Source organism: Bidens hawaiensis, unplaced genomic scaffold, assembly GCF_021521415.1.
Source record: "Bidens hawaiensis isolate Kalapana, Puna unplaced genomic scaffold, B.hawaiensis_p1.1 tig00003058_1, whole genome shotgun sequence".
Lineage (NCBI taxonomy): Eukaryota > Viridiplantae > Streptophyta > Magnoliopsida > Asterales > Asteraceae > Bidens > Bidens hawaiensis.
The window spans coordinates 1,635,432-1,661,189 of NW_027491165.1; the positions used below are offsets into that span (position 1 = coordinate 1,635,432).

General features: G+C 39.3%; 1 protein-coding gene across 1 annotated transcript; it reads left to right on the top strand.

The window, feature by feature from the left end:
- The first annotated feature begins 23,671 nt into the window (after positions 1-23,671).
- LOC143622153 (cathecol O-methyltransferase 1-like) lies at positions 23,672-25,629 on the top strand. Its single transcript, XM_077093379.1, has 4 exons — positions 23,672-24,194; positions 24,490-24,800; positions 24,872-24,936; positions 25,333-25,629. The coding sequence occupies exons 1-4, from the start codon at positions 23,815-23,817 to the stop codon at positions 25,627-25,629; spliced, it is 1,053 nt and encodes a 350-aa protein (XP_076949494.1). The 5' UTR covers positions 23,672-23,814.
- The last annotated feature ends 129 nt before the right edge of the window (positions 25,630-25,758 follow it).

The following is a 25,758-nucleotide window of genomic DNA, read 5'->3' on the forward strand; positions in this document are numbered from 1 at the left end:
AAGTTTTGTAGCTACGTCATATAGTAAACTAGCTAAAATGAAATGTTGCCGAGTGTCAGAAACTTTTATAGTAGAAACCGCTAGTGACGCCTCAGTTAAAATAATGAGAATGGTTAAGGACTGTAAGATAGAGTTAGAGGGACATGAGTTCCCAGTTACATTGTATGTTATAACCTTAGGAGGGTTCGATGTAGTTTTGGGAATGGATTGGTTGTCTGAGTATGAAGCTCAGATAATGTGTAAGAGTAGGATAATAAGGTTAAAGTCCTTGGATGGTAGTGCGGTGACGGTTTATGGTGATAAGGAAAGTTCTGGGCTTAATGTCATTTCGATGATAAAAGCCGAGGGTTTGTTAAGGCGAGGGTGCGGTGCCTACCTGGCGTTTGTTTTCAACGCTACGGCCGAGACAAAAGAAATGAAATATGTTCCTATTGTGCGCGACTACCCAGAAGTATTCCCAGAGGATCTTCTGGGGTTGCCACCGGAGCGTGAGATAGAATTTCAGATAGATTTAGTACCAGGAGCCCAACCCGTCGCGAAAGCGCCTTACCGTCTATCACCGTCCGAGATGAAAGAATTGATGTCCCAACTGCAAGAACTTCTCAACAAGGGTTTTATTAGAACAAGTGTTTCCCCGTGAGGCGCACCAGTGTTGTTCGTGAAGAAGAAGGGTGGAAGTATGAGAATGTGCATAGACTATCGCGAGTTCAACAAGCTTACGATAAAGAATAGATATCCTTTGCCAAGGATTGATGATCTGTTTGACCGACTGCAAGGTTCAAGTTGGTTCTCACGAATAGATCTCAGATCAGGTTATCATCAGCTAAAGGTGAAAGAGGTAGACATCCCTAAGACAGCGTTTTAGACGCGGTATGGATACTACGAGTTCCTCGTGATGCAATTCGGTCTAACGAATGCTCCCACAACATTTATGGACATGATGAATAGGGTGTGTCGGCCAATGTTGGATAAGTTAGTAATCGTCTTTATCGACGATATATTGATCTATTCCAAGAGCGGGTCCGATCATGCTGAGCATCTGAGAGAAGTATTGGAGACTCTGAAGAAAGAGAAGTTGTACGCTAAGTTTTCGAAATTCTCGTTCTGGTTGCGAGAAGTGAAATTTCTAGGTCACGTGATCAATCCTGAAGGGATTACCATGGACCCAGCTAATATTGAGGCAATAACGAATTGGAAGACTCCACAGAATCCGACTGATATACGAAGCTTCCTAGGGTTAGCTGGCTACTATAAGAGATTCATCGAGGGTTTCTCCAAGATAGCTGCACCGTTGACCGGTATGACCCGAAAGTCTATAGTATTCAGTTGGGGTATGTTTTAAGAAGAAGCTTTTCAGGAGTTAAAGAAGATACTCTCACAAGCTCCAATCCTTGCTTTACCCGATGGTGACGAGGATTTGGTTGTTTGTACTGATGCTTCGCATCGTGGGTTAGGTTGCGTGTTGATGCAACGAGGGAAGGTGATAGCTTACGCGTCTAGACAGTTGAAAGTCCACGACAGTACTTATCCGACGCATGATTTAGAGCTAGCAGCAGTAGTGCATGCCTTGAAGATATGGAGGCATTACCTGTATGGTACTAAGTGTACTATTTATACGGATCATAAAAGTTTAAAGTACTTCTTCAAGCAGAAAGAGCTTAACATGAGACAGAGGAGGCGGTTAGAATTGATAAAGGATTACGACTGTCACATTAAATACTATCCTGGTAAAGCGAATGTAGTCGCCGATGCGTTAACCCGTAAGAATGCGGAAGTCCTTGCAACAGTGAAGTCATACCAGCTGATTATGAATTCAAGCCTTTTCGAAGAAATCATCAAAGTGCAGTCAGAAGTGTTGGTAGATGAAGGGTTAGTAAAAAAGGAAAGAATTTATGGCCAACAAGATGAGTTGATGGAAAACACCCATGGTGTTAAGACTAGGTTTGATCGTATGTGGATTCCACGCCATGGAGATCTCAGAGGTCGAATCTTAGATGAAGCTCATAAGTACAGATATTCGATTCATCCAGGAACTACGAAGATGTACCAAGATTTGAAAAGAGATTACTGGTGGCCAGGCATGAAGAATGATGTAGTAGATTATGTCAGTAAGTGCCTAACTTGCTTGCAAGTCAAGGCAGAGCACCAGAAACCCTATGGAAAGATGCAGCCTCTAGAGATACCAGAATAGAAATGGGAACACATCACCATGGATTTCATAACTAAGCTACCTCGTACAGCTAGGCATCATGATACCATCTGGGTAATAGTGGACCGTTTGACCAAAAGTGCTCACTTTCTGCCCATACGAGAGGCCATCTTGTCAGAAACGTTAGCAAATTTGTTCATAAAAGAGGTTGTAGCCAAGCATGGAGTGCCGTTATCGATCGTGTCTGATAGAGACACTCGATTCACTTCGAGGTTTTGGAAGAAGTTCCATGAAGCTATGGGGACGAGATTGAACATCAGTACGGCGTATCATCCTCAAACCAATGGACAGTCTGAAAGGACGATCCAAACCCTTGAGGATATGCTACGTGCTTGTGTTTTAGACTTTGGTGGAAGTTGGGATGATCACCTGCATCTAGCAGAGTTCTCCTGTAACAACAGTTACCATTCAAGTATTGGTATGCCACCATTTGAGATGCTTTATGGTAGATGATGTAGGACCCCGGTATGTTGGGGAGAGATTGGTCAGAAGGAGATGGGAAGTTTGGAAGTGGTTCAAGAAACTCTTCTAAGTTCGATCAGATCAAGGCAAGAATGAAAGCTGCTCAAGACAGACAAAAGTATTATGCTGGTAACGACGACGACCGATTTCTTATAACGTTGGTGACAATGTGATGCTCAAGGTCTCGCCTTGGAAAGGAATCATTCGTTTCAGGAAGAGGGGGAAAGTTGAGTCCAACGTACATTGGACCATTTAAGATTATAGATCGTTTAGGTGAAGTGGCTTATAAGCTGGACTTGCCAGAAGAGTTAGAAGGAATTCATTCAACCTTCCATGTTTCTCACCTAAGGAAATGCCTAGCTGATGACACGTCTCATGTGCCATTAACGGACATTGAGGTTGATGAACAGTTAAACTATATTGAACAACCGATCGAGATCGTTGACCGCAAGGAAAAGTAGCTTCGTCACAAGGTTATACCTTTAGTGAAAGTGATATGGAAGCATCGCAAAGGTTCAGATGCTACTTGGGAAGCTGAGGATGAGATGCGCAAGTTTTACCCGAATTTGTTTATGTAATCCTTAGGTTTCGGGGACGAAACCTCTTTAAGGAGGGAAGACTTGTAACATCCTACTTTCGGTTATAATAATAAAATAAATTCCGTCTATTTTATAGTGGGTCGTTATCGGTTTAGATAAATAGAATATGAGTTGGGCTAGTGTTGGGTAAATAGGTATGGGTTATGGAATTGGGTTATGAAAGAAAGAAGGAGAGTCCATGGGCTTGAGCCCATGATCCCTAAATATATAAACCCTTAATCACCATTTAATTTTATTTCACACATATTCCATACACCACCCAAAACACACACTGAAGCTTCTCTCTAGTTCTCTCTAGCCGAAACCAAGAAGGAAACCGAGCACCGACCCGAGGTAATACTAGTATGATGTTTATTAACTTAAACCCGTTAGATATAATCGTGAAACTACGAGCCGACACTGTTAAACCGTTTAAGTCACGAGATCTGGATGGAATCGGGTATAAACTGAACCTAAGATGAGCTTAGGGATCACCCTAGCTCAGATCTGGATCGAACAGGAGGAAAAACGGTGAAAAACGAGTTAAAACACGTTTTTCCGGTGAATCCGCGGTTTTCCGGCGGCGGCGCCTGAAAAGTTAATACGAGGTAACAGGAATGTCAGGGAATGTTCTGACATTCCCTGACCTAACCCTAGTTCGCTATGGGAACTTAGCGAATCGGAGGGTGATTCTTTAGCTGATTCGCATAAGGAATTCTTTAGCTGATTCGCATAAGGAAGCCTAACGAACTAGAATTGATTCGTATCCGATTCGTTAAGGGAAAAGGGTAACAAATTACCCTTGATTCGTATTAGCCAGTTCGTTAAAGGAGATAACGAATTAGATTATCCAATTCTCTACAGGAACTGATTCGTTTAAACAACCAGTTCGTTAAGGGGTCAATTCGTTACAAGAACCAATTCGTATGACAGCCCGATTCGTTAAGAATAATGTAACGAATTAGAAGTTTAACATAATGACAGAATGGTCCCTGAACTTAGAAAATAATGATTTAATTGCAAAGAAGCCCTCGACCTTTTTAAGTTAGCAATATTTAATAATTCAAAATCTTAATGGAAAATGTGTTACGACAGTTAATAGAAATAAAATTTTTCCAAGCTAACCTGGCAGCTCGACCCCAACCAAGGGCTATGCCCCTTGGACCCTGCTAGGGGCTGCCGCCCCTAGACCCCGCTGCTAGGGGCGCTGCCCCGGATCCCCGTCCGTTGAGGGTTATAATTAGAATAGAAACGTGATATGGCTAGTGATAGATAATTGATACGAGTAATTGTTATACAGTTAGTCGTGCACAGTTAAAGAAGGGAATAATTATTAACGGCGAATGTAACCGACTTCAGGTGAGTTTCAAGCCCCATTCCTTGTTATGTTTTCGGGGCTGTATGCATACTTGATGTGATTAGTTAATACATTTATCCTAAGTGATAAGTGTATGCCATATATGCATTACGTGAAATGTATGAATGATTTCTTGTCGGTAAATGAACGATCTTCGGAATTGCATGTACTGCCAGGAAATGGTTGATGTTATATGTATGTTGTAAGATGAAGAGTGAATGAATGATATATGTATGAAACTTACGATTATGTATATAGAAAAGTATGTTATAAAGGTATGGAAGAAAGGGTACCGGACCCTAATAATATCCGAGGATGGAGGGTACCGGTCCCTGGAATCGAAGAGATTGGCATCTCGAAGAAATGTTGTGATGTTTTAAAGACTATGTTTTGTTTTTAATGACTATGAATGTTTTATAAGACAAGATTTGAAGGTTATGTAACATATTATGGTTGAAGTTGTAATGTTCCGCGAATGTTTTAATTAACTCTGATTTAGAACTGTGTTTGTGAGTAAATACAACACCAAAGTAGGGCTACCGGTAATGGGGCCTTACAATACACGGAAGAGAGTCACGAGAAACACTAGTATTATTGTCGGCTTTATAAAAGATAATTTATTTATTAGTTATTGATATATATTATTCATTAATAAAGTTTAAAAAGAAGAAATACCAAAAAAAAAATCGAAAACAGGGTGGCAGGGACTCGAACCCGCGACCTGCCACTCCGCAACCAAGGTTCCAACCTACTGGGCTAACCAGTACTTGCGTCTTAGAATAGGAAACATTAAATTAAACCAAACACTAAACAGACTAGTATGAACATAAACCCTAACCAATCCAAATCGTTTAATCAGATAATGTTTAACCGATTCAGATTAGGGGTATTACAGAACAGACCAATGCGAGCAAAACCATCAAATCAATTACCTATTGCGATGACAAAACGAAGGTTAATTAGATTCAATAGAGAACGACCCAGGATGAACACGAACGGACGATCAGACGGCTACGATAATCCAATTGATGTGAGGGCTTTTGATGGCGATGATGATGTGATACTAACTGCGGGTTTAATCGAATTTATATGAACATTTATATGTATAACGAGTTTGAGTTAGGGTCGGCATAATAGGTTGGGAACGAGCGGTTTATAGATCAAGTTAATCAATGTATATATGGGGTTAATGTCGGCCACTAATTAAGGATTGTGTACGCGTAATTAATTGACATATAACAAACGATGTCGTGTTCAATTGGCAATTAGGGTTGACGGTTTGGTTAAAGACAGAAACACGAATCAAAAGATGCGATTTACATACAATGATTGACGGTTAAGCCGCGTTTGTTAAGGATAAATGATTCTTATATCACAAGATTGTTTACAAAAATATTTAATAGCCTAATTTGATTGATTATTAGATTAGGGTACAAGAAAACCCGATAGACAATGATATGAGTATGGGTAAATGGATTATCCAGATAAAGGAAATGGGTTATATCATAAAGTTGAAATTTGGTCCTTGGAGTTTGAGGTTGGATACGTAAGAGACTAGAACTTATACTTTGGGTTAAATGTGGAAAAACAATAAAGATTTATAAATATTTAAATATTAGTAAAATAATCAAACTAATTCGATAAACGAAATATTTTTAATAGTAACCCGAACATTGAACCGATTTGGGTGTAACCCGAACTTAACTCATGTATGTTTTTGTGACGATTTTTGGTGAATTATTTGATATGTTGTGATCTATTGAATATAGTAATCTTTCAAGTAGGATTCTGTCTTGATAAAACTAGCTACTGAACTATGTGAAAATACATGAAACATGCTTGTTGTTAAATAATTGCTATGTTTATGACCAAATTGCCCTTGTGGGGATAATTTCTAGTAATGTACAATATTAATACATGATATGTAAATAGTTGTTCACACATGTAACGTATCATCAATGTGCTTGTTGAGACACACACAATTCACAAACGAAACACGAAACGTATTTTATGCATAGGAATTATGTGCCGAGTCTAGAGACTCGATATTAGTTCCAACACTTAGAAAATCTCCTTGTTGTTTTAGAACGCTAGTGAGGGTTTTCTGTGACGCGCATCACTTGGTTGACTTGTTTTTGGAATTCTTCGCAAACAGTGAGTTTCACGTTCCCCTTTTAACTCTTTTAAACGCTTTTCACTTGGGGGAGAATACATACTCCGAAACGCTTTTAGATTTTGTTATTAGATTATATATCACTTGTAAAGGCTAAGTGGCAAACGAAACAACTGAAGTCCTTCACACTTCGAACCGTTTAGTATTGGATAATAGCGAGTCACTGTTGAGTAGTACTACTGGGTTTGACAAACCCCACCCAACGCTAAGCTCGACTGGAGGTCGAGTGGGTGTAATTTTGGCTAACACATTACCATGGTCGGGATAGACCTGGTGGCAAGGCACATGATAAACAGTCAGCTTCGGTGTCGAACACTTAGTAATACTTGCTTTATAGGCTAGCTACCTATAGATATATAATTGATTTAACACTATCTGGTAACGCAAAACGCTAAAAGCTTTATTTTATATAAACTTGTGAACTCACCAACCTCGTGTTGACACTTTTAGTATGTTATTCTCAGGTAGCCGAGGCGGGCGCGCGGTATAGGATCATGCATTACTTTGAACGCTTTTGTTTATGCAAACTTGTTTTTAAACTGTTATTATTAATTGGGTTTTTAAGTTGTCTGCATGACGCAACACTTGGTTTATGGTTTTACGCTTCCGCACTTATTTACACTTAAATGGTTTTCGTGGTTTGAAAACTTTATTTATGGTTTGATTATAACTAATGATTCCGATCCTGTTAGTTCACACCCTCTGACGGTAAAAATCCGTTAGTGGATTTCGAGGGTGTGACAGATTGGTATCAGAGCCATTGGTTATAGCGAACTAGAAATTACATGCATACTAGACTATAACCGCAACGACCCATTAGTTATAATTATACGCACTGCATATATATATTTTGCTTAGTTTCTCGTTACCTTAGCTCTTTACCTCATTCACTCATACGCGCGCATACACGGCTTACCTGTAGGGATGTCGACGCCATCATCATCATCTGACCAGATGACTCATGCTCATGGAAAGGAACCACAGCTACCTACCTCATCGCCACCCCGAGTAGTCCCGGAACTGGAAGCCCCTGCACCGAAGAGGTATCGCCTGTCTGGAGGCATGTACGACGACGACGTTGGCTGGGATTGGTACCCGAGTCTGATCAGACGTATGGTTTATCGCGAACAAGTTTCCCCGCTACCCCACCCGAGTCGTCCTGCTTACCCCAACACTCTACCACCCATAACCGAACCAACGGAGCGAGTTCTCGCGGCTGTTGTCTCTTGTTTAGAGCGTGACGTGGGTTTTATGCGCTCGGCGGGAGCGGACATTCCCGGCTTGATAAGAGATGGAACTGAGGCTAGGGAGTAAATTTCCCACCTGAAAACGACTATGAAGGGAATGCAAGATGATAGTGATCAACAGATGAAGATTATGAGAAAAATGCAAGCAAAGATGATCGATCTGCAAGAACAACTCCATATGGCAAGAACCCGGACATAGATAGCTCTAGAGCGTTGCGATGTCTTACAGACGCAAATTGCTCAGGGTGCAGCAGAACCCGAGGAAGAACCTGAGGAAGAACCTGAGGAGGAACCCGAGGAAGATCCCGAGGAGGAACCCGAAGAGGAACAAGAGAAAGAACCGGCTGAGCCAGAGGCACACTCAGAAGTGTCCTCAGACAATGACATCTGAGAATGATAACACCTAGATGTCTGGAAGAAACGCTGGTCACGGTCGCGGTAACATCAACTTAACCGCAGCAGAACTCCAAACCCTGTTGAATGACCATGCGGCGGCAGCTCTAGCCGCACATGTTCAGAATCAAGCCGGAGGTCCAACTGGAATGTGTACTTTCAAGAACTACCTGGATTGCAAGCCCAATTCGTTTAAGGGCACTCAGGGAGCCATAGGTTTTCTGCGTTGGGCTGAGAAGGCGGAATCAGCTTTCGAGATGTGTAACTGTCCACCTGCCAGTAGGGTCAAATTTGCTGCTGGAACACTGGAAGATTCTGCTCTCACTTGGTGGAATTCAAATGTGCAAATTCTTGGATTGGAATTAGCAAACGCTATGAACTGGGAAGAGTTCAAGAACATGATGCGGGAAGAGTATTGTCCTAGAGAGGAAATTGCGAAGTTAGAATCTGAGTTTTGGTTATTGAAAATGGTGGGTTCCGAGATTGAAGCCGACACCACTCGTTCTCACGAGCTAGCAGTAATGTGTCCATGGATGGTAGACCCGCCAAGTAAGAGAATCGAGATGTACATCGATGGGTTGGTACCTCAAATTCAGGGTATGGTGACGTCTTCTAAACCGGCTATAATTCAACAAGCGATCCGGTTATTTCACAAACTGACGGATCAGGCAGTGACCCAAGGTGCGTTACCGCCTAGAGGTTCAGCCTCTAAAACCCGTGATAACCCGAGCACTGACAACAACAGCAACAACAACCCGAGTAATCGAAAGAAGAAATTTGACAACACCAGGTCCTCATCATCGAACCCCCCACAGCAACCACACTACCGTAAGCCCGAACTCACTCGGAATTTCAACAATCAGGGTCCCAAGAATAACAACAACGGTGGCGGGCAGGGTTCGAGCGGCTATGCTGGAAAACACCCAAAATGCAACAGGTACAACTATCACCATGCTGGCCCGTGTGATCGCATCAAGTGTCTGAGATGCGGAAAAATGGGCCATCAGGCCAAGGAATCTAGGGGAGACCTAGCGGCAAAGGGTGCTCCTAAACCACCCATGGCGACTAAAGGGTGTTTCGAGTGTGGTCAAGAGGGTCATTTCAGGAAGGATTGCCCCAAGCTGAAGCAGAATGAGAACAATGGAGGCAGCAGCGGTGGCGGAAGCAATGGTAAAGGTAGAGCTTTCGTCATTGGGTCGGGCCAAGCCCGCAGCGACCCGTATGTGGTGACCGGTAAGTTTCCTGTGAACGACTGTTTTACTTCTGTTTTATTTGACACTGGAGCTGATAGGAGTTTTGTGTCGAAAGCCCTTAGTAAACTCTTAGACTTAATTCCAACCCCGTTAGATGCTAAGTTTCCTGTTGAATTAGCTGACGATAAGTCGATAGAAACAACTCATGTACTTGCGGGATGTAAGTTGAAACTGTCAGGTCATACTTTTGATATCGACCTCATACCTTTTACACTTGGTAGTTTCGATGTCGTTGTCGGCATGGACTGGTTATCTGAGAACCGAGCGGAGATTATATGTCACGACAAGATAGTCCACATCACTACCCCTTCCGACGAGATCATTTCAGTCCAGGGCGAGAAGAGCGGCATGACCACCAGCGTCATCACCCTCATGAAGGCGCAGAAGTATCTACGAAAGGGTCATCCGGCAATTCTAGCCCATATTGTTGAGAAACCCGCGGAGGAGAAGCAAATCGAAGACATACCGATTGTGCGAGATTTTCCGGAAGTTTTCCCGGAGGATTTGCCTGGACTCCCTCCTATTCGACAAGTCGAGTTCAAAATCGAGTTGACCCCCGGTGCAGCACCCATAGCACGAGCCCCGTATCGGCTCGCACCGGCAGAGCTTCAAGAGTTGTCCACTCAACTGCAAGATTTGTTGGATAAAGGTTTTATCCGACCTAGCTCATCACCATGGGGAGCCCCTGTCTTATTTGTTCGAAAGAAGGACGGGACTTTTCGCATGTGCATCGACTACCGAGAGCTGAACAAGGTGACGATCAAGAACCGTTATCCCTTACCCCGAATTGATGATCTGTTTGACCAACTACAAGGATCGAGTTACTACTCGAAGATCGATCTGAGATCTGGTTACCATCAATTAAGAGTGCGCGAAGAAGATATTTCAAAGACGGCTTTCAGAACTCGGTACGGTCACTACGAGTTTTCGGTTATGCCTTTTGGCTTAACCAACGCACCAGCCATATTCATGGATCTCATGAACCGAGTATGCAAGGCGTACCTCGACAATTTTGTGATTGTCTTTATTGATGATATCCTCGTCTACTCCAAGAACAAGGCCGACCATGAGGAACACTTGAGGTTAATCCTGGAATTGCTGAAGAAGGAGCAACTGTACGCTAAACTCTCGAAATGCGAATTTTGGCTTCGCGAGGTTCATTTCTTAGGACATGTGATCAACGAGAATGGTATCCATGTTGATCCCGGTAAGGTAGAGGCCATCAAAAACTGGGAAGCACCTAAGACACCGACTGAGGTGCGACAATTCCTAGGACTGGCCGGCTACTACCGGCGTTTTATCGAGGGATTTTCAAAGATTGCTCAACCCCTCACCGCTTTGACTCACAAGGGAACTAAGTACAATTGGAGTGACGCGCAAGAATCCGCTTTACAATTGTTGAAAACCAAACTCTGTAGCGCCCCTATCCTAGCCCTTCCCGAGGGAACAGAAAATTTTGAGGCACATTGTGACGCATCGATACAAGGTCTCGGTTGCGTGCTGATGCAACTCGAGAAGGTTATAGCCTATGCCTCTCGACAACTACGGATTCACGAGAAGAACTACACAACCCATGACTTGGAACTCGGAGCTGTGGTGTTTGCCTTTAAGATATGGAGGCATTACTTGTACGGTACCAAGTTTACCATTTACACCGACCACAAGAGTGTCCAACATATCTACAATCAGAAGGAGCTGAACATGCGACAACATCGTTGGGTCGAGCTGCTTAAGGATTATGATTGTGCCATCAAGTACCACCCTGGAAAGGCCAATGTAGTGGCCGACGCTCTCAGAAGAAAAGAAACCGATAAACCTAGACGAGTGCGAGCATTACAACTTACGATTCACGCCAAATTACCCGATCAGATTCGCGATGCGCAACTCGAAGCCTTGAAGGATGATAATCTCCCATCAGAACTCATGCGGGGCATGAACAAGCAACTTGAAACCAAATTGGACGGGATACGATATTTCGAAAACCGGATTTGGGTTCCACGATTCGGAGAGTTGAGAACTTTAGTGATGGACGAAGCACACAAGTCCAGATATTCTATCCATCCTGGTTCAGATAAAATGTACCATGACTTAAAGGCACTTTACTGGTGGCCAAACATGAAAGCCGACATTGCCACCTACGTTAGCAAATGCTCGACTTGTGCAAGAGTCAAAATAGAATATCAGAAACCATCTGGTCTGCTACAGCAACCGGAACTTCCAACGTGGAAATGGGAACACATTTCAATGGATTTCATCACGGGATTACCCAAAACACCGACGGTATGCGATACCATCTGGGTGATCGTTGACCGGTTGACTAAGTCTGCACACTTCTTAGCAATCAAGGAATCGGACAAAATGGAAAGATTGACTCGCATCTACATGAAAGAGGTAGTGTCTAGACACGGAGCGCCCGTCTCAATCATATCTGATCGAGATTCCAGTTTCACTTCGCATTTCTGGAAGTCACTACAAAGCGCACTTGGCACCCGCCTTGATATGAGCACCGCATACCATCCTCAGACGGATGGGCAAAGGGAGCGCACTATTCAGAACTTGGAGGACATGTTGCGTGCATGCGTGTTGGATTTCGGAAAAAGTTGGGAACCTCACTTACCTTTGGTAGAGTTTTCTTATAATAACAGCTACCACGCAAGCATTAAAGCAGCGCCGTTTGAAGCGTTGTACGGACGAAAGTGTCGATCACCTCTCTGCTGGGCAGAGGTGGGTGACAGCCAAATCACTGGTCCGGAACTAGTACTCGAAACCTCTGAAAAGATTGTTCAAATCCGCAACCGTATGGCAGCAGCACGAGATCGCCAAAAGAGTTACGTAGACAAGCGCCGAAAGCCTCTTGAATTTCAAGTGAACGACCAAGTATTACTCAAAGTCTCACCTTGGAAAGGTGTGGTTCGCTTCGGGAAGCGAAACAAACTCAACCCACGATACGTTGGTCCCTACCGGATAACTGAGCGCATTGGTCCGGTGGCGTACCGACTGGATTTACCAACAGAACTCAGCAGTGTACACAATGTATTCCATGTATCCAACTTGAAGAAATGCCTATCCGATGAAACCCAAGCAGTCCCTTTGGACGAATTGCAAGTTGATGAACAACTACGCTTCATTGAAGAACCAGTCGAAGTTTTGGATTTGGAAACCAAAACACTCAAGCACAGCAAAATTCCAATCGTTAAGGTTCGTTGGAACTCGAGACGTGGACCGGAGTTCACGTGGGAACGCGAGGATCAAATGATGAAAAAGTATCCTCACCTTTTTGAAGGGTTGACCAAACACCGAAAATCGCGAAACCCGTCAAACCGTCAGAAATCACCAGAGGTATGAATTAAATTTCGGGACGAAATTTCTTTCTACTAGGGGATGATATGACAAACTGAAAATTTTTCTTGCTTTTTCAGACACTCATCGCGACTTGACTCAAATTTTCGGGACGAAAATTCTTTAACATGGGAATGATGTGACACTCGTCAATTTCAGGTTAACTCCGTTAATCCAAACTCCGTCAATTCAAACTTAAATCACTTGATCTATAATACACATCTCATTACATTTAAACTAGGGTTTTAAATGACGCTTGACAATTACTACATGTGTAGTCTTTCGGGATTGCACTGAAACACAAACGAGTTGACGCAAATCATTGGTGAATAAACAAAAAATAACCAAACATTAATTATGTGATAATTATGTGTTAGGCTTATGTGCTATTTGATAATAATGTTTAAAACACTAACTCAAGATGCAAACAAGTTACTTTAGGCTAGAAAAGTAATACTTAAAAGTTGAGGGACCTATGTGTAACATATTATTATTATTAATAATAATAAAACCCTAACCCTCTCTCCCTCTCTCTCTAAACCCGACGGCAGCCCCCCCTCCCCTCTCTCTTGCGATCGGCAGCCACCACCCACACCCATATCACATCCTTTTGATCTTGTTCTTCGTAATCAGAGCATCCCACACTCGTTTCTAAGCATCTCTCACGTTTCTCTTGGTTGTTTCTGCGTTTTTAAGGTATAAACATGAAACCCTAACTTTGTAAATTATGTATTAAGTGTTTATATGCTTGATTTTGATTAAAGGATGATTGATTATGTGTTGGTTATTGATATTGATGATCATATGTGATTTTGAACGGTGAAAGATTGTTGAATCATTGATTGTTTGTAAACCCTAGAGGGTTACTACTGAGTTTTGTGATTAATTATGTTTATTGCATGTTGGAGTTATGTCGTATGCTTAGGATGCATGTTAGACGATTGTTTGTGCTTGCTGAGTTTTGACAGTAGAGATTGTTAAACTTGAACGACATGTAACTTGTTAAATATAAAAGCAAACTGACCTATTTATGAGTCTAAAAGGTAGTACTCTAAGTCTAGTTTCTAGAAAACCCAACCACGCCTAATTTGGAGGTGTTTTGGTTGTTCAAACGATTTAAATGTCATTAAAGGTCTAAACTGGTACTGGACAGATTGTAAGTTATGTTTAGACAACTATAACTAAATGTTAATGTGGAAATTGGTCGAGGTTGTTAACACTACAGGGTACTATGTTGAGTCTAGTTTCTATGAAGTCCAAAATTGTAATTTTTGGACGAGGAAAATTTAACTTTTATTATTTTACAAAACTGAAGTGCAAATCTGAATTGTGAGACCTGCTGTTAGGTTGTTTTGTAATTATCATATCTCATGAACTACAAGACCAAATGGGTTAGTTCCACTTCTGGAAGTTAACTTGTTGAGTTAAGAACCTAAACCAATTGGTCTTGCATTAATTGGATTTTTCATTTAACGGGAATAACAAATAACATTCTGTTGCGCATGATTTTAACTGCTGTGAGTTTGCTGTAATGTTTTGGTCATTGTGAGAAATCTATGTGGAATAAAAATACAATAAAATATTTTCTGGAAACCTAACTCATGTATGTTTTTGTGACGATTTTTTGTGAATTATTTTATATGTTATGATCTATTGAATATAGTAATCTTTCAAGTAGGATTCTGTCTTGATAAAACTAGCTGCTGAACTATGTGAAAATACATGAAACATGCTTGTTGTTAAATAATTGCTACGTTTATGACCAAATTGCCCTTGTGGGGATAATTGCTAGTAATGTACAATATTAATACATGATATGTAAATAGTTGTTCACACATGTAACGTATCATCAATGTGCTTGTTGAGACACACACAATTCACAAACGAAACACGAAACGTGTTTTATGCATAGGAATTATGTGCCGAGTCTAGAGACTCGATAATAGTTCCAACACTTAGAAAATCTCCTTGTTGTTTTAGAATGCTAGTGAGGGTTTTCTGTGACACGCATCACTTGGGTGACTTGTTTTTGGAATTCTTCACAAACAGTGAGTTTCACGTTCCCCTTTTAACTCTTTTAAACGCTTTTCACTTGGGGGAGAATACATACTCCGAAACACTTTTAGATTTTGTTATTAGATTATATATCACTTGTAAAGGCTAAGTGGCAAACGAAACAACTGAAGTCCTTCACACTTCGAACCGTTTAGTATTGGATAATAGCGAGTCACTGTTGAGTAGTACTACTGGGTTTGACAAACCCCACCCAACGCTAAGCTCGACTGGAGGTCGAGTGGGTGTAATTTTGGCTAACACATTACCATGGTCGGGATAGACCTGGTGGCAAGGCACATGATAAACAGTCAGCTTCGGTTTCGAACACTTAGTAATACTTGCTTTATAGGCTAGCTACCTATAGATATATAATTGATTTAACGCTATCTGGTAACGCAAAACGCAAAACGCTAAACGCTTTATTTTATATAAACTTGTGAACTCACCAACCTCGTGTTGACACTTTTTGTATGTTATTCTCAGGTAGCCGAGGCGGGCGCGCGGTATAGGATCATGCATTACTTTGAACGCTTTTGTTTATGCAAACTTGTTTTTAAACTATTATTATTAATTGGGTTTTTAAGTCGTCCTGCATGACGCAACACTTGGTTTATGGTTTTACGCTTCCGCACTTATTTACACTTAAATGGTTTTCGTGGTTTGAAAACTTTATTTATGGTTTGATTATAACTAATGATTCCGATCCTGTTAGTTCACACCTTCTGATGGTAAAACTCCGTTAGTGGATTTCGAGGGTGTGACAGCGGCGCCGGAAAGGCGGCGTGTACGAGGAAGGGAATGTCAGAGAATGTTTCTGACATTCTCTGACCTAACCCTAGTTCGTTACCGGAAATCTGACGAATTAGCCTTGATTCGTTAAAGGAAAAGAACAACGAACTAGCCCAATTCGCTAAGGTCTAGTTCATATAAGGAATATTTCTCAATATGGACCAGTTCGTGAAATGATCCAATTCGTCATAAGGACCAGTTCGTTATAATGCTTGATTCGTTACAAAGCCAGATTCGTTATAATAGTTAATTAGCTATGAACTCCCATTCGTTAAGGATTGAATAACGAATTAGAACTTTGAAAGAATGACAAAACAGTCCCTGGACTTAGAAAAAGTATGAATTAATTACAATTAAGCCCTTGAACTTTTGAGTTAGCGAATTAAGTTCAGCTCGACCTCAGCTGAAAAAGAAAGAATGATAGAACAACTCGACCCCAGCCAGGGGCTCTGCCCCTGGGACCCTTCTAGGGGCTGCCGCCCCTAGATCCCGCTGCCAGGGGCGCTGCCCTCGGACCCCCGTTCGTTGTGGGTTATAAATCAACTAGAAACGTGATATAGATAGTGATAGTTAATTGATACGTGTAATTGTTATACAGTTAGTCGTGCACAGCTCAAGAAAGGAATAACTATAAACGGTGAACGTAACCGCATTCAGGTGAGTTTCTAGCCCCATTCCTTGTTATGTTTTCGGGGCTGTGTGCATACTCGATGTGATTAGTTAATACACTTACCCTAAGTGATAAGTGTATGCCATGTATGTATTATGTGAAATGTATGAATGGTTTCTTGCCGGTACATGAACGATCTTCGGAATTGCATGTACTGCCAGGAAATGGTTGATGTTATATGTATGTTGTAAGATGAAGAATGAATGATGTATGTATGTGCGAAACTTACGATTATGTATATAGAAAGTATGCTAAGGAGGTATGGAAGAAAGGGTACCGGACCCTAATAATATCCGAGGATGGAGGGTACCGGACCCTAATAATATACGAGGATGGAGGGTACCGGACCCTAACAATATCCGAGGATGACGGGTGACCGGACCCTAATAATATCCGAGGAAGAAAGGTGACCGGACCCTAATATCCGAGGATGATGGGTGGCCGGACCCTAATAATATCCGAGGTATATAGGGAGAATGCTCTTTATAATGTAAGGTTAGTTATGAATGTATATAAAGGACTGATGGACAGGTTAAGTATGTAATGCGTACCTACGGGCTCGTATATGTGTATGTAAAGTAAGTTATGTGATTAACTAGAACTCACTCAGCGTAGATGACTTTTAGTATTCACGCAGGCAAATAGGTTGAGGCAGCTCGCGTGATTGAAGACGCCGTCAAAGTGCCTATGGTACCAATTCATATTTGGTTACCCGAAGCTCATGTAGAGGCACCTACGGCAGGATCCGTCATCTTGGCGGGAATTCTTTTGAAATTGGGAACCTACGGCTTTTTAAGATTTTCAATACCCATGTTTCCTGAAGCGACACTTTGTTTCACTCCTTTCATTTATACTTTAAGCGCGATTGCTATAATATATACTTCCTTGACCACTTTAAGACAGATCGATCTTAAGAAGATCATTGCTTACACATGGCATGGAATCGAAGATACTGGCATCTTGAAGAAATGTTGTGATGTTTTAAAGATTATGTTTTGTTTTAAATGACTATGAATGTTTTATAAGACAAGATTTGAAGGTTATGTAAGATATTATGGTTGAAGTTTTATATTCTGCGTAAAGTTTTAATTAACTCTGATTTGTAGAACTGTGTTTATGAGTAAATCCAACACCAAATGTAGGGCTACCGGTAACGGGGCCTTACAGTGTAGGCTAAGGTTTAGAGATGAATAGAAATGGAAAGGTTTAGGGTTTAAGGGTATTTATACTCCCCTAAGCCCATGGACCTAAGGCTCATTCCATCTTTTATTCTATCTTTTAAAGTCCAAGTCCACCTTCCATTAGTCTATTTATTTAAACCGATAACGACGCACTATAAAATAAACGAAATTTATTTTATTATTATAACCAAAAGTATGATGTTACATATATATAAGCTTTAGAACCCTTGTGATGCACAAGATGTATAAAAGAAAGTACATTTTAACTATAGAAATTAAATTATTAAATTATTAAAAACCCCTATATTTTATCAAATAAAATGGTTTTATAAGTGTAAATTATATTTTTAATAGAATATTTATAAGAATACGTGGTGTATTCTCACGCATATTCTTCATTATCATGAAAAAGATGAATCTAGTGATTTTATAAGTTGTAATAATATCTTTTAATGGAATAATGAATTTTAACAAAATATGATAAAATGTTTCATCATGAATGACAAAAAATAATATTATATATAAAATTAGCATAAATAAAATATGCTTTGTAATACAGTTTAGAAAGAGATAGTTGAAAACTCCATGGATCCATAGAGGTTGTATTCTCACGCATATTCTTCATTATCATGAAAAAATGAAACTAGTGATTTTATAAGTTATATATATATATATATATATATATATATATATATATATATATATATATATATATATATCATTCTTTGAATTTACCACATACACTTGAAAGTATATATAATTGATTTAATAAAAAAACATATCCGATTTCATTAAAAATATAAATATTTTGATCATATTGACATAAATACTTGTATATTTTTAATCCATATAATTTAGGTAATCAGTTATTTGATTAAAGATGGATTGATATGTTTTGATTACACTAGCGTAAATATGTTTTCATTAAAGATAGAACTAATTAGAGTGGGAAATTTAAGCTATGAATGAATCTTCAAATGACATTTGTCCACAATTATTTTCTTTTATTAGAATATACATATATGTATATATGTGAGATGGATAATTTGAGAACTTGTTGAGTTTTAAGAATTTTAACCTCATTCTTAATCACACATTTAAATAAATAGATTAAATTATATGGATGAGATTAAATCTCATTAAAAAACTAAGTATAATAGAATAATGATGTACATTGATTACACTAATTTAAAGGTCTGTTACACCTATGTAAAAAGTGGATTCGGTGCGTAAAACATGTTGTAATTTTTTACGTATATGTAAACTACATATATTACATATATATAAACAATTCAAAAAATATTATTACATTGAGTTCTTTCAAGTTCTTAAAACATATGTTTTCAAATGAAATCAACCATATATATATATATATATATATAGGATTAAGATTATGTGAGACCCATTTTGAAATTGAGAACTTTGAGAACCATTTTAGATCACAAAAAAAATTCTTTTTAAGAAAAATAAAAAAATATAAAACAAAAAAAACGCGAAAATAAAAAAAATAATAAAACCAAAAATTTTTATTTTTCATCCCGATATAATAAAAAAATTAAAAAATATCAGTTTAGCAAAATTATACAAATATGTATAATATTTAATTTTATACAAGTTATTCTTTATATAAATATGTAAAATTAAAATAAATGATAAAGTACATGTGTACATTATGTAAATCAAGATTAAATAAAAATATACATGTGTATAATTAGGGATATTTTTATGAAATCGGGATGAAAAATAAATTTTTTTGTTTTTTTACTTTTTTACTTTTTTTATTTTTTTTACATTTTTTTAATGAATTTTAAAGGTTTTTTTGTCGCCCAAAATGGTACTCAAAGTTCTTTTAGGATCCTCACCCTATATATATATATATATATGTGTGTGTGTGTGTGGGGGGGGGGGTTGAGTTAACACACAATAATCTCTTAACGTAAATTACGTATGCGAAATACGTTCAATGTTAAAAAAAATAAAAACATTCAAGCCAAATTCCAAAATCTAAAACGTTCAGGCTTATAAACTAAAATGTTCAGGCTTAAAACCTACAACTTTCAGGCTTAGAACCTAAAACGTCCATGCTTAAATCCTGGAACATTCAAGGTTAAAACCCATAACTCAAAACTCAAAATTGATCGATTAAAGCTTCAAATTGATGATTAATTTGATCAATTTCAAGGTTTTGATCGATTAGGTTCATTAATTTCGATTTCAGTTGGAAAACTGATCAAATGACTTGTGAACAATAATCGATGGTCGTCACGGAAGAGGATGGTGCTCACGACGGTAGAAGATGGTCGAGAAGGTGGACGGTGGATTTTGACGGGACCATATTTATGTCATGTGATTATCTGGCTGCAACGATGATACTCAAGGCAATAGGATCACCATACCTATGGTTTTTGGCATGCTTTCTTCGGAGTAGTGGGTTCAAACGACATTAACGTCTGATCAGTCGCCGCTATTCAACGCCATGATAAACGTAGTAACACCTAATTCTTCATTTCATGCTTAGAGGGCCTTAATAGTACAATTATGCCCTCATTGATTGGCTACCTTTGACAAATCCTTTTCATGCCCCCAAAAATAAAAATAAAAAAAACACTTTAAAACATCACAAGCTACTAGAAAGGGCATTGATAGAAAATTATATAGTATTTGGTATGCAGGAATGATAAAGGGAATGGAATGATTCATTGTGTAGAAATGAAGAATGGTGTTTGGTTGCTCAATGGAATTGAATCATCCATTACACATGGAATCGCATTCCATCGAACTATTCATTCCTATCCCCTTCTTTTTTTTCAATACATTCCTCCTTCACCATACTTTCTCTACAACACCACCACCAAAAAACAACTACCACCACTACCATCGCCACCACAACCTGACCGCCACAGTTGTCGTCGTCACCACCACCACCACCTTACCACCAGCGCTACCATTGTCGCCACCATCGTCAGCGTAACCACCGCAACCATTGTCACCGCTGTCCCCTGACCATCACTGCCACCACCACTGTCTATGCCTGACCACCACCACATGACTGCCCCCAACGTCGCCACCCTACCACCGCCAACCCCACCAATACCACCATCACAACCACCGCCCTTGCCGCCTGACCACAACCACCACTATTTTCGTCGCCGGAGTTACCACCACTATTGCCATTGCAGGTTTATTATTATTTTTTTTTTGGTAAAAACAATTATTTTGAGATAAGAGTGTTTTTATTATCTCTATTTCATTCCAACAATTTTTATGGATATCAAACAACATAAAGTAATAATTCATTTAATTCTCATAGGTTAACCAAACAAGACAAAAGAATGGTAATTGTAACATCCCGGCCTCTCGTACCACCAATATTATCCGCTTTGCCCTCGATGGGTTCCCATCCAGGAATTCACGACTTTGTTTTTGGTTTCCCAGGTAGAGACTTCCCAGGTGGTTACCCATCCTAGTACTACTTCCACCTAAGAACGCTTAACGGTGGAGTTTTCATGTGCTCCACAGCCAACTAAGCCCAAAACGCGTTGGTGATTGAAGAGGCGTGACATTTACTTATGAACTAAGGATCTCTCTTGTCCACGGTCGATGTGGGATTACCTAAGAGTGGGACGATGTTGTGTTTACCAAAGGTGTTACAGTAATGATCCATTTCATTCTCTTGTTCATTCAATTCCTTTTCTCATTTCATTCCCTTTTCATTCCATTACCTCCAACCAAATAATGTTGACATATATTAAACTAATAACATACCTAACGCATGCATCGTAACTTCACTAGATACGACTTGTCATGTAGACGCCTTACTATTCGGATATTAAAATTGATATGAATCCTTATTTCGATATCTGGTTTGGTTCTAATCAAATCCAAATTACTTATTCGGATATAAAACTTTATAAAGATTGGATAAGTTGGATATCCGTTTAACCCGAATAAGCATGTAACAATTTTGTTAGTAGGATTTATTTAGACTATTTTTTAAAGTTTGAACGATAAATTTGTTTTATGACTAACTTATATGCTACTATTTTGTATGTTTATTGTGTTTTTAAACTAGTACAGTGTTAGAAACCAAAATTAGGAGAAAAAATGAACAACAATTAATTAAAAATTGTCATTCGGTTTAATTCGGATGAGGATGTAATTATTACTATATTTTATTTTAAAATAAATAATGTGACACCAAAACGGAATCACTCCCTACTTTTTTGCATTTATGTCCAAATGGGGTGAAATAAGATGACCGACGTGCGCAAAAAAACCGGTTTCGGAACCTAACTGGTGGAACCGAACCGGAACCGGTTCCAGTTCCAACCCGGTTGGTACAATACCCGGTTTGGGTATTTTTGTACCCAAAAATCGTACCCGGTTCTCATATTTGTATGTTAGTATCAGTTCCAACCCGGTTCCTACCCGGTTCTTAATTGTAACCGGTTCGGTTCGTACCCGGAAAAACCGGTTCCTGCGGGTTTTTTTTGAAGAGTCAAACAAAAGTCAAAGTAGCCGTTGGAACCGGTTTTTTAGACACCAATTAGCCGTTGGAACCGGTTCCAACGGTAATATAGCCATTGGAACCGGTTTTTGATGCCCAAACCTATATATAAATTGTTTTCCACCACTAATTTCACCACCAAACTCAAAAACAAACTAAAATACTACTCCTTTAGCAAACCCGTTCCGTTACCCGACCATCCAACTAAATATTATTATGGCACCCATCAAAAAACTAACAAGAAGGCTAAGAAGAGTGTTTTTGTTGCCCCCGTTCCTGTTACGGAGGACCCAAGGGTTGTTACGGTAGTCAACAATAACCGCAACCAAGACATATGGAAGAATTGAGATTTGATTGTGGATGACGAAGGTTATCAAAAGGCTCGTTGCAAACTATGTGGTTCAATATTAAAGCACGATCCAACTCTACTTTGAGAAAGCACATCGAGAAGCCATATTGCAAGGCGTTGAAAGGGATTGGCGCGACCGATCAAATTGACTTGGGTAAAGATGGTACACTATTTCGTTACAACACGACTCAAGTTCAAGATAGAATGACAAAGTTCGTTATTCAACGAGGTTTGCCGTTTAACCACTTTGATGACCCGGAGTTGACGTCGTTGATTCGCGAAACTCTACAACCGAGATACACACATGTAAGTCGTACTATCTTAAGACGTCATTGTATCAGGTTGTGGGAGTGTGCTAAAAAAGAGTTAATCGAGTCTTTTCATTCTTTAGAAGCCATGGTTATTTTAACTACCGATGTTTGGTCGGCACCACACGGGTTGCCCGAATCATACATATGTGTCACCGCTCATTGGGTTGATCCGGTGACATGGCAATTGATGAAACGCACCATCGCTTTTGAAAACTTCCCATTCCCACATACCGCCGAAAAATTGTTTGAATTACTTGATGAAGTTATAACGACTTACAACTTGAGAAATAAAATATTTTCGATTTCGTTTGACAACGCTTCAAACAATACTAAGGCGGCTGAAAAATTTATCATTAAATATTCACCACCTTGTTTCGGGGATTTTTTCATGTCCGATGTGTTGCACATATCATCAACTTGGTTGTTCAAATAGATCTTGACAATGAAAACATTTGTGATGATTTAAAATACTTTAGACTTATGTTACAAGATGTCTTCAAAAGTGGTAAAAGAAGACATCTTGAATATAAGAACTATTGCAAGTCGGTTGAAAGAAAGTATTTGGGGCCGAATTGGGACGTTCCAACCTGTTGGTACTCAACTTGTCATATGTTAAAGTGTGCTTTTGCCCAACGCCAAACTTTACAAGCTTTTCATAACAATCTTGTTGAAGAACGCGAGGCCGATATGTTTTCGGAAAGTGTTTGGGTCCAAGTCGGTTATTTGTTGGAGTATCTATAGCAGGCTCCACACCCTATTTACCACGCCACCACACTCCATTCACATATCTTTCTCTTTTCCACATAGATGGTTTTTTATCCTAAAACCTATCAATTCAAATGCTCTAAAATATCTATATAAAGGATTGCAGGAAAGAAAGACAAAGTGGCATAAGCTATTATTACCTACAAACAAAAACAAGAATCAAGGGTTGTGTGAAAATGGGTTCAAACGAGGAGCACTACAATTATGCAATGCAACTGGTTACCTCCACATCTTTGACCATGGTGTTGGTTAATGTAATCAAGCTCAAGGTCCTAGAGGCTATAGCCAATGCAGGCCCAGATGCCCAACTCACGGCTCATGAGATTGTGTCTCGTTTATTGATCCCCAACCAAGATGCCCCTGATATGGTTGACCGGATGCTTCGTTTACTCGCGAGCCATTCAATAGTCACTTGCAATGAAGGGGTACATGAATCAAGGCCGGTTCGAATTTATGGACTCACACCCGTTGCCAAATACTTCATCCCGAATGAGGACGGAGCATCCTTAGGTGTGTTGTTAGAGTTTTTTCAAGACAAGGTTTTAATTGACACTTGGTAAGTTCATTCGTTAGAAATATTCCGTATTAATGTAATCTTAAAAATTTTGTACCTAAATATCAAAATTATGGTCCAAGATTTTCCTAATACAACGGTTGTTTAAATATAAGGTTGTGTAGAAAAACATGTTTTGCCCTTACGTTTTCCTTTTTCCTTTTTTTGACAATTTGTTAAAGAAATAGGACAAAACATCCGTAACGTAAGTTGTAAATACTTTTTCATCCTAGAAAACAAATATAATACTCTTTCATATGTTTTTTTTCCTAACGTCATGTTTATTTCCTGGAACAAGGTTTAAACTTAAAGAAGCACTAATTGAAGGAGGTATTCCATTTGAAAGAATTTATGGAACCAACACATTCGAATTTGGAGCAGTAGATGCAAGGTTCGACAAGGTTGTTAACAACGCTATGTTGAATCATACTACTATTGTGATGAAGAGAATCCTCGAGTGCTACCATGGTTTCAAAGATCTTGAACGAGTGGTTGACGTTGGAGGTGGTCTAGGAATCACTATCAAAATGATTGTAACGGAACATCCCACCATTAAGGGGATTAATTTTGATCTGCCACATGTGACTCGACAAGCACCTCAATATCCGGGTATATCATGTCTTATTTCGTAGAGATGTAACCACCATCTTATAGTTATTTATGGTTAAATATACATGTAGGTATACAACATGTTGAAGGAGATATGTTTCAAGACATACCGCAAGGGGATGCCATTTTCATGAAGGTAACATCTTAAACACAAAATAAAACTTTTGAGTAGGCTAATTCTGAAAACTAGATAAACCTTTCAATCAATTTTTCTTATGAATCCGTGATCAAAGTTTGTTTATGTTATTCAACTCAACATATATGTATGTATACAATAAGTGGATCGTTTCAAGATGTGACAAATAAACGCAGGGACTTGATTGATCTAATAACAAACCCCTCATGTTTATATAATGGATCAATGACTTAATCAATCAAAAAATACCTTTGGATTTTTCGGGTCGGGTTAGTTCGGGCACGGGTTTTCTTAGGTTGGGTTTCAGGTAAAAGTGACAGCCCTAATGTAAGTGAAAGTTTGCTTGATTGATACTTTCTGGTTCATCTTATTGCATATCATTAACACATGGGACAGTGGATCTTACATGATTGGAGTGATGATTATTGTATAAAATTGCTAAAGAATTGCTATAAGGCATTACCGGTTGACGGAAAGGTTATTGTAGTAGAGACGATTCTTCCTTTTGTGCCAGACACAAGCTCCACAGTTAAAGTTAGCACCCAATGTGATGCAATTCTCATGGCACACTATCATGGTGGGAAGGAGCGCACTGAAGATGAGTTTCTAGCATTAGCTAGAGGTGCTGGATTTACAGGGATTAGGAAGAAGTGCTTTGTTTGCAACTTTTGGGTTATGGAATTTTATAAATAGAAATATATATTATGTATGTCACATACCATAATGGTATTTCCCTTACATATTTTATTATTATTATTATTAGCTTTTATATTGCGGTTAAACTGTGACCTTTTTATTAATATTATTATAATTAGTAGTAGT

What these genes read in the sequence shown, in the direction of transcription:
- LOC143622153 (XM_077093379.1), top strand. Translation starts at nt 23,815, where the DNA reads ATGGGTTCAAACGAGGAGCACTACAATTATGCAATGCAACTGGTTACC. An exon ending in AAGGTTTTAATTGACACTTG is followed by an intron (nt 24,195 to 24,489) that starts GTAAGTTCATTC and finishes TCCTGGAACAAG; the next exon opens with GTTTAAACTTAAAGAAGCAC. An exon ending in ACAAGCACCTCAATATCCGG is followed by an intron (nt 24,801 to 24,871) that starts GTATATCATGTC and finishes ATATACATGTAG; the next exon opens with GTATACAACATGTTGAAGGA.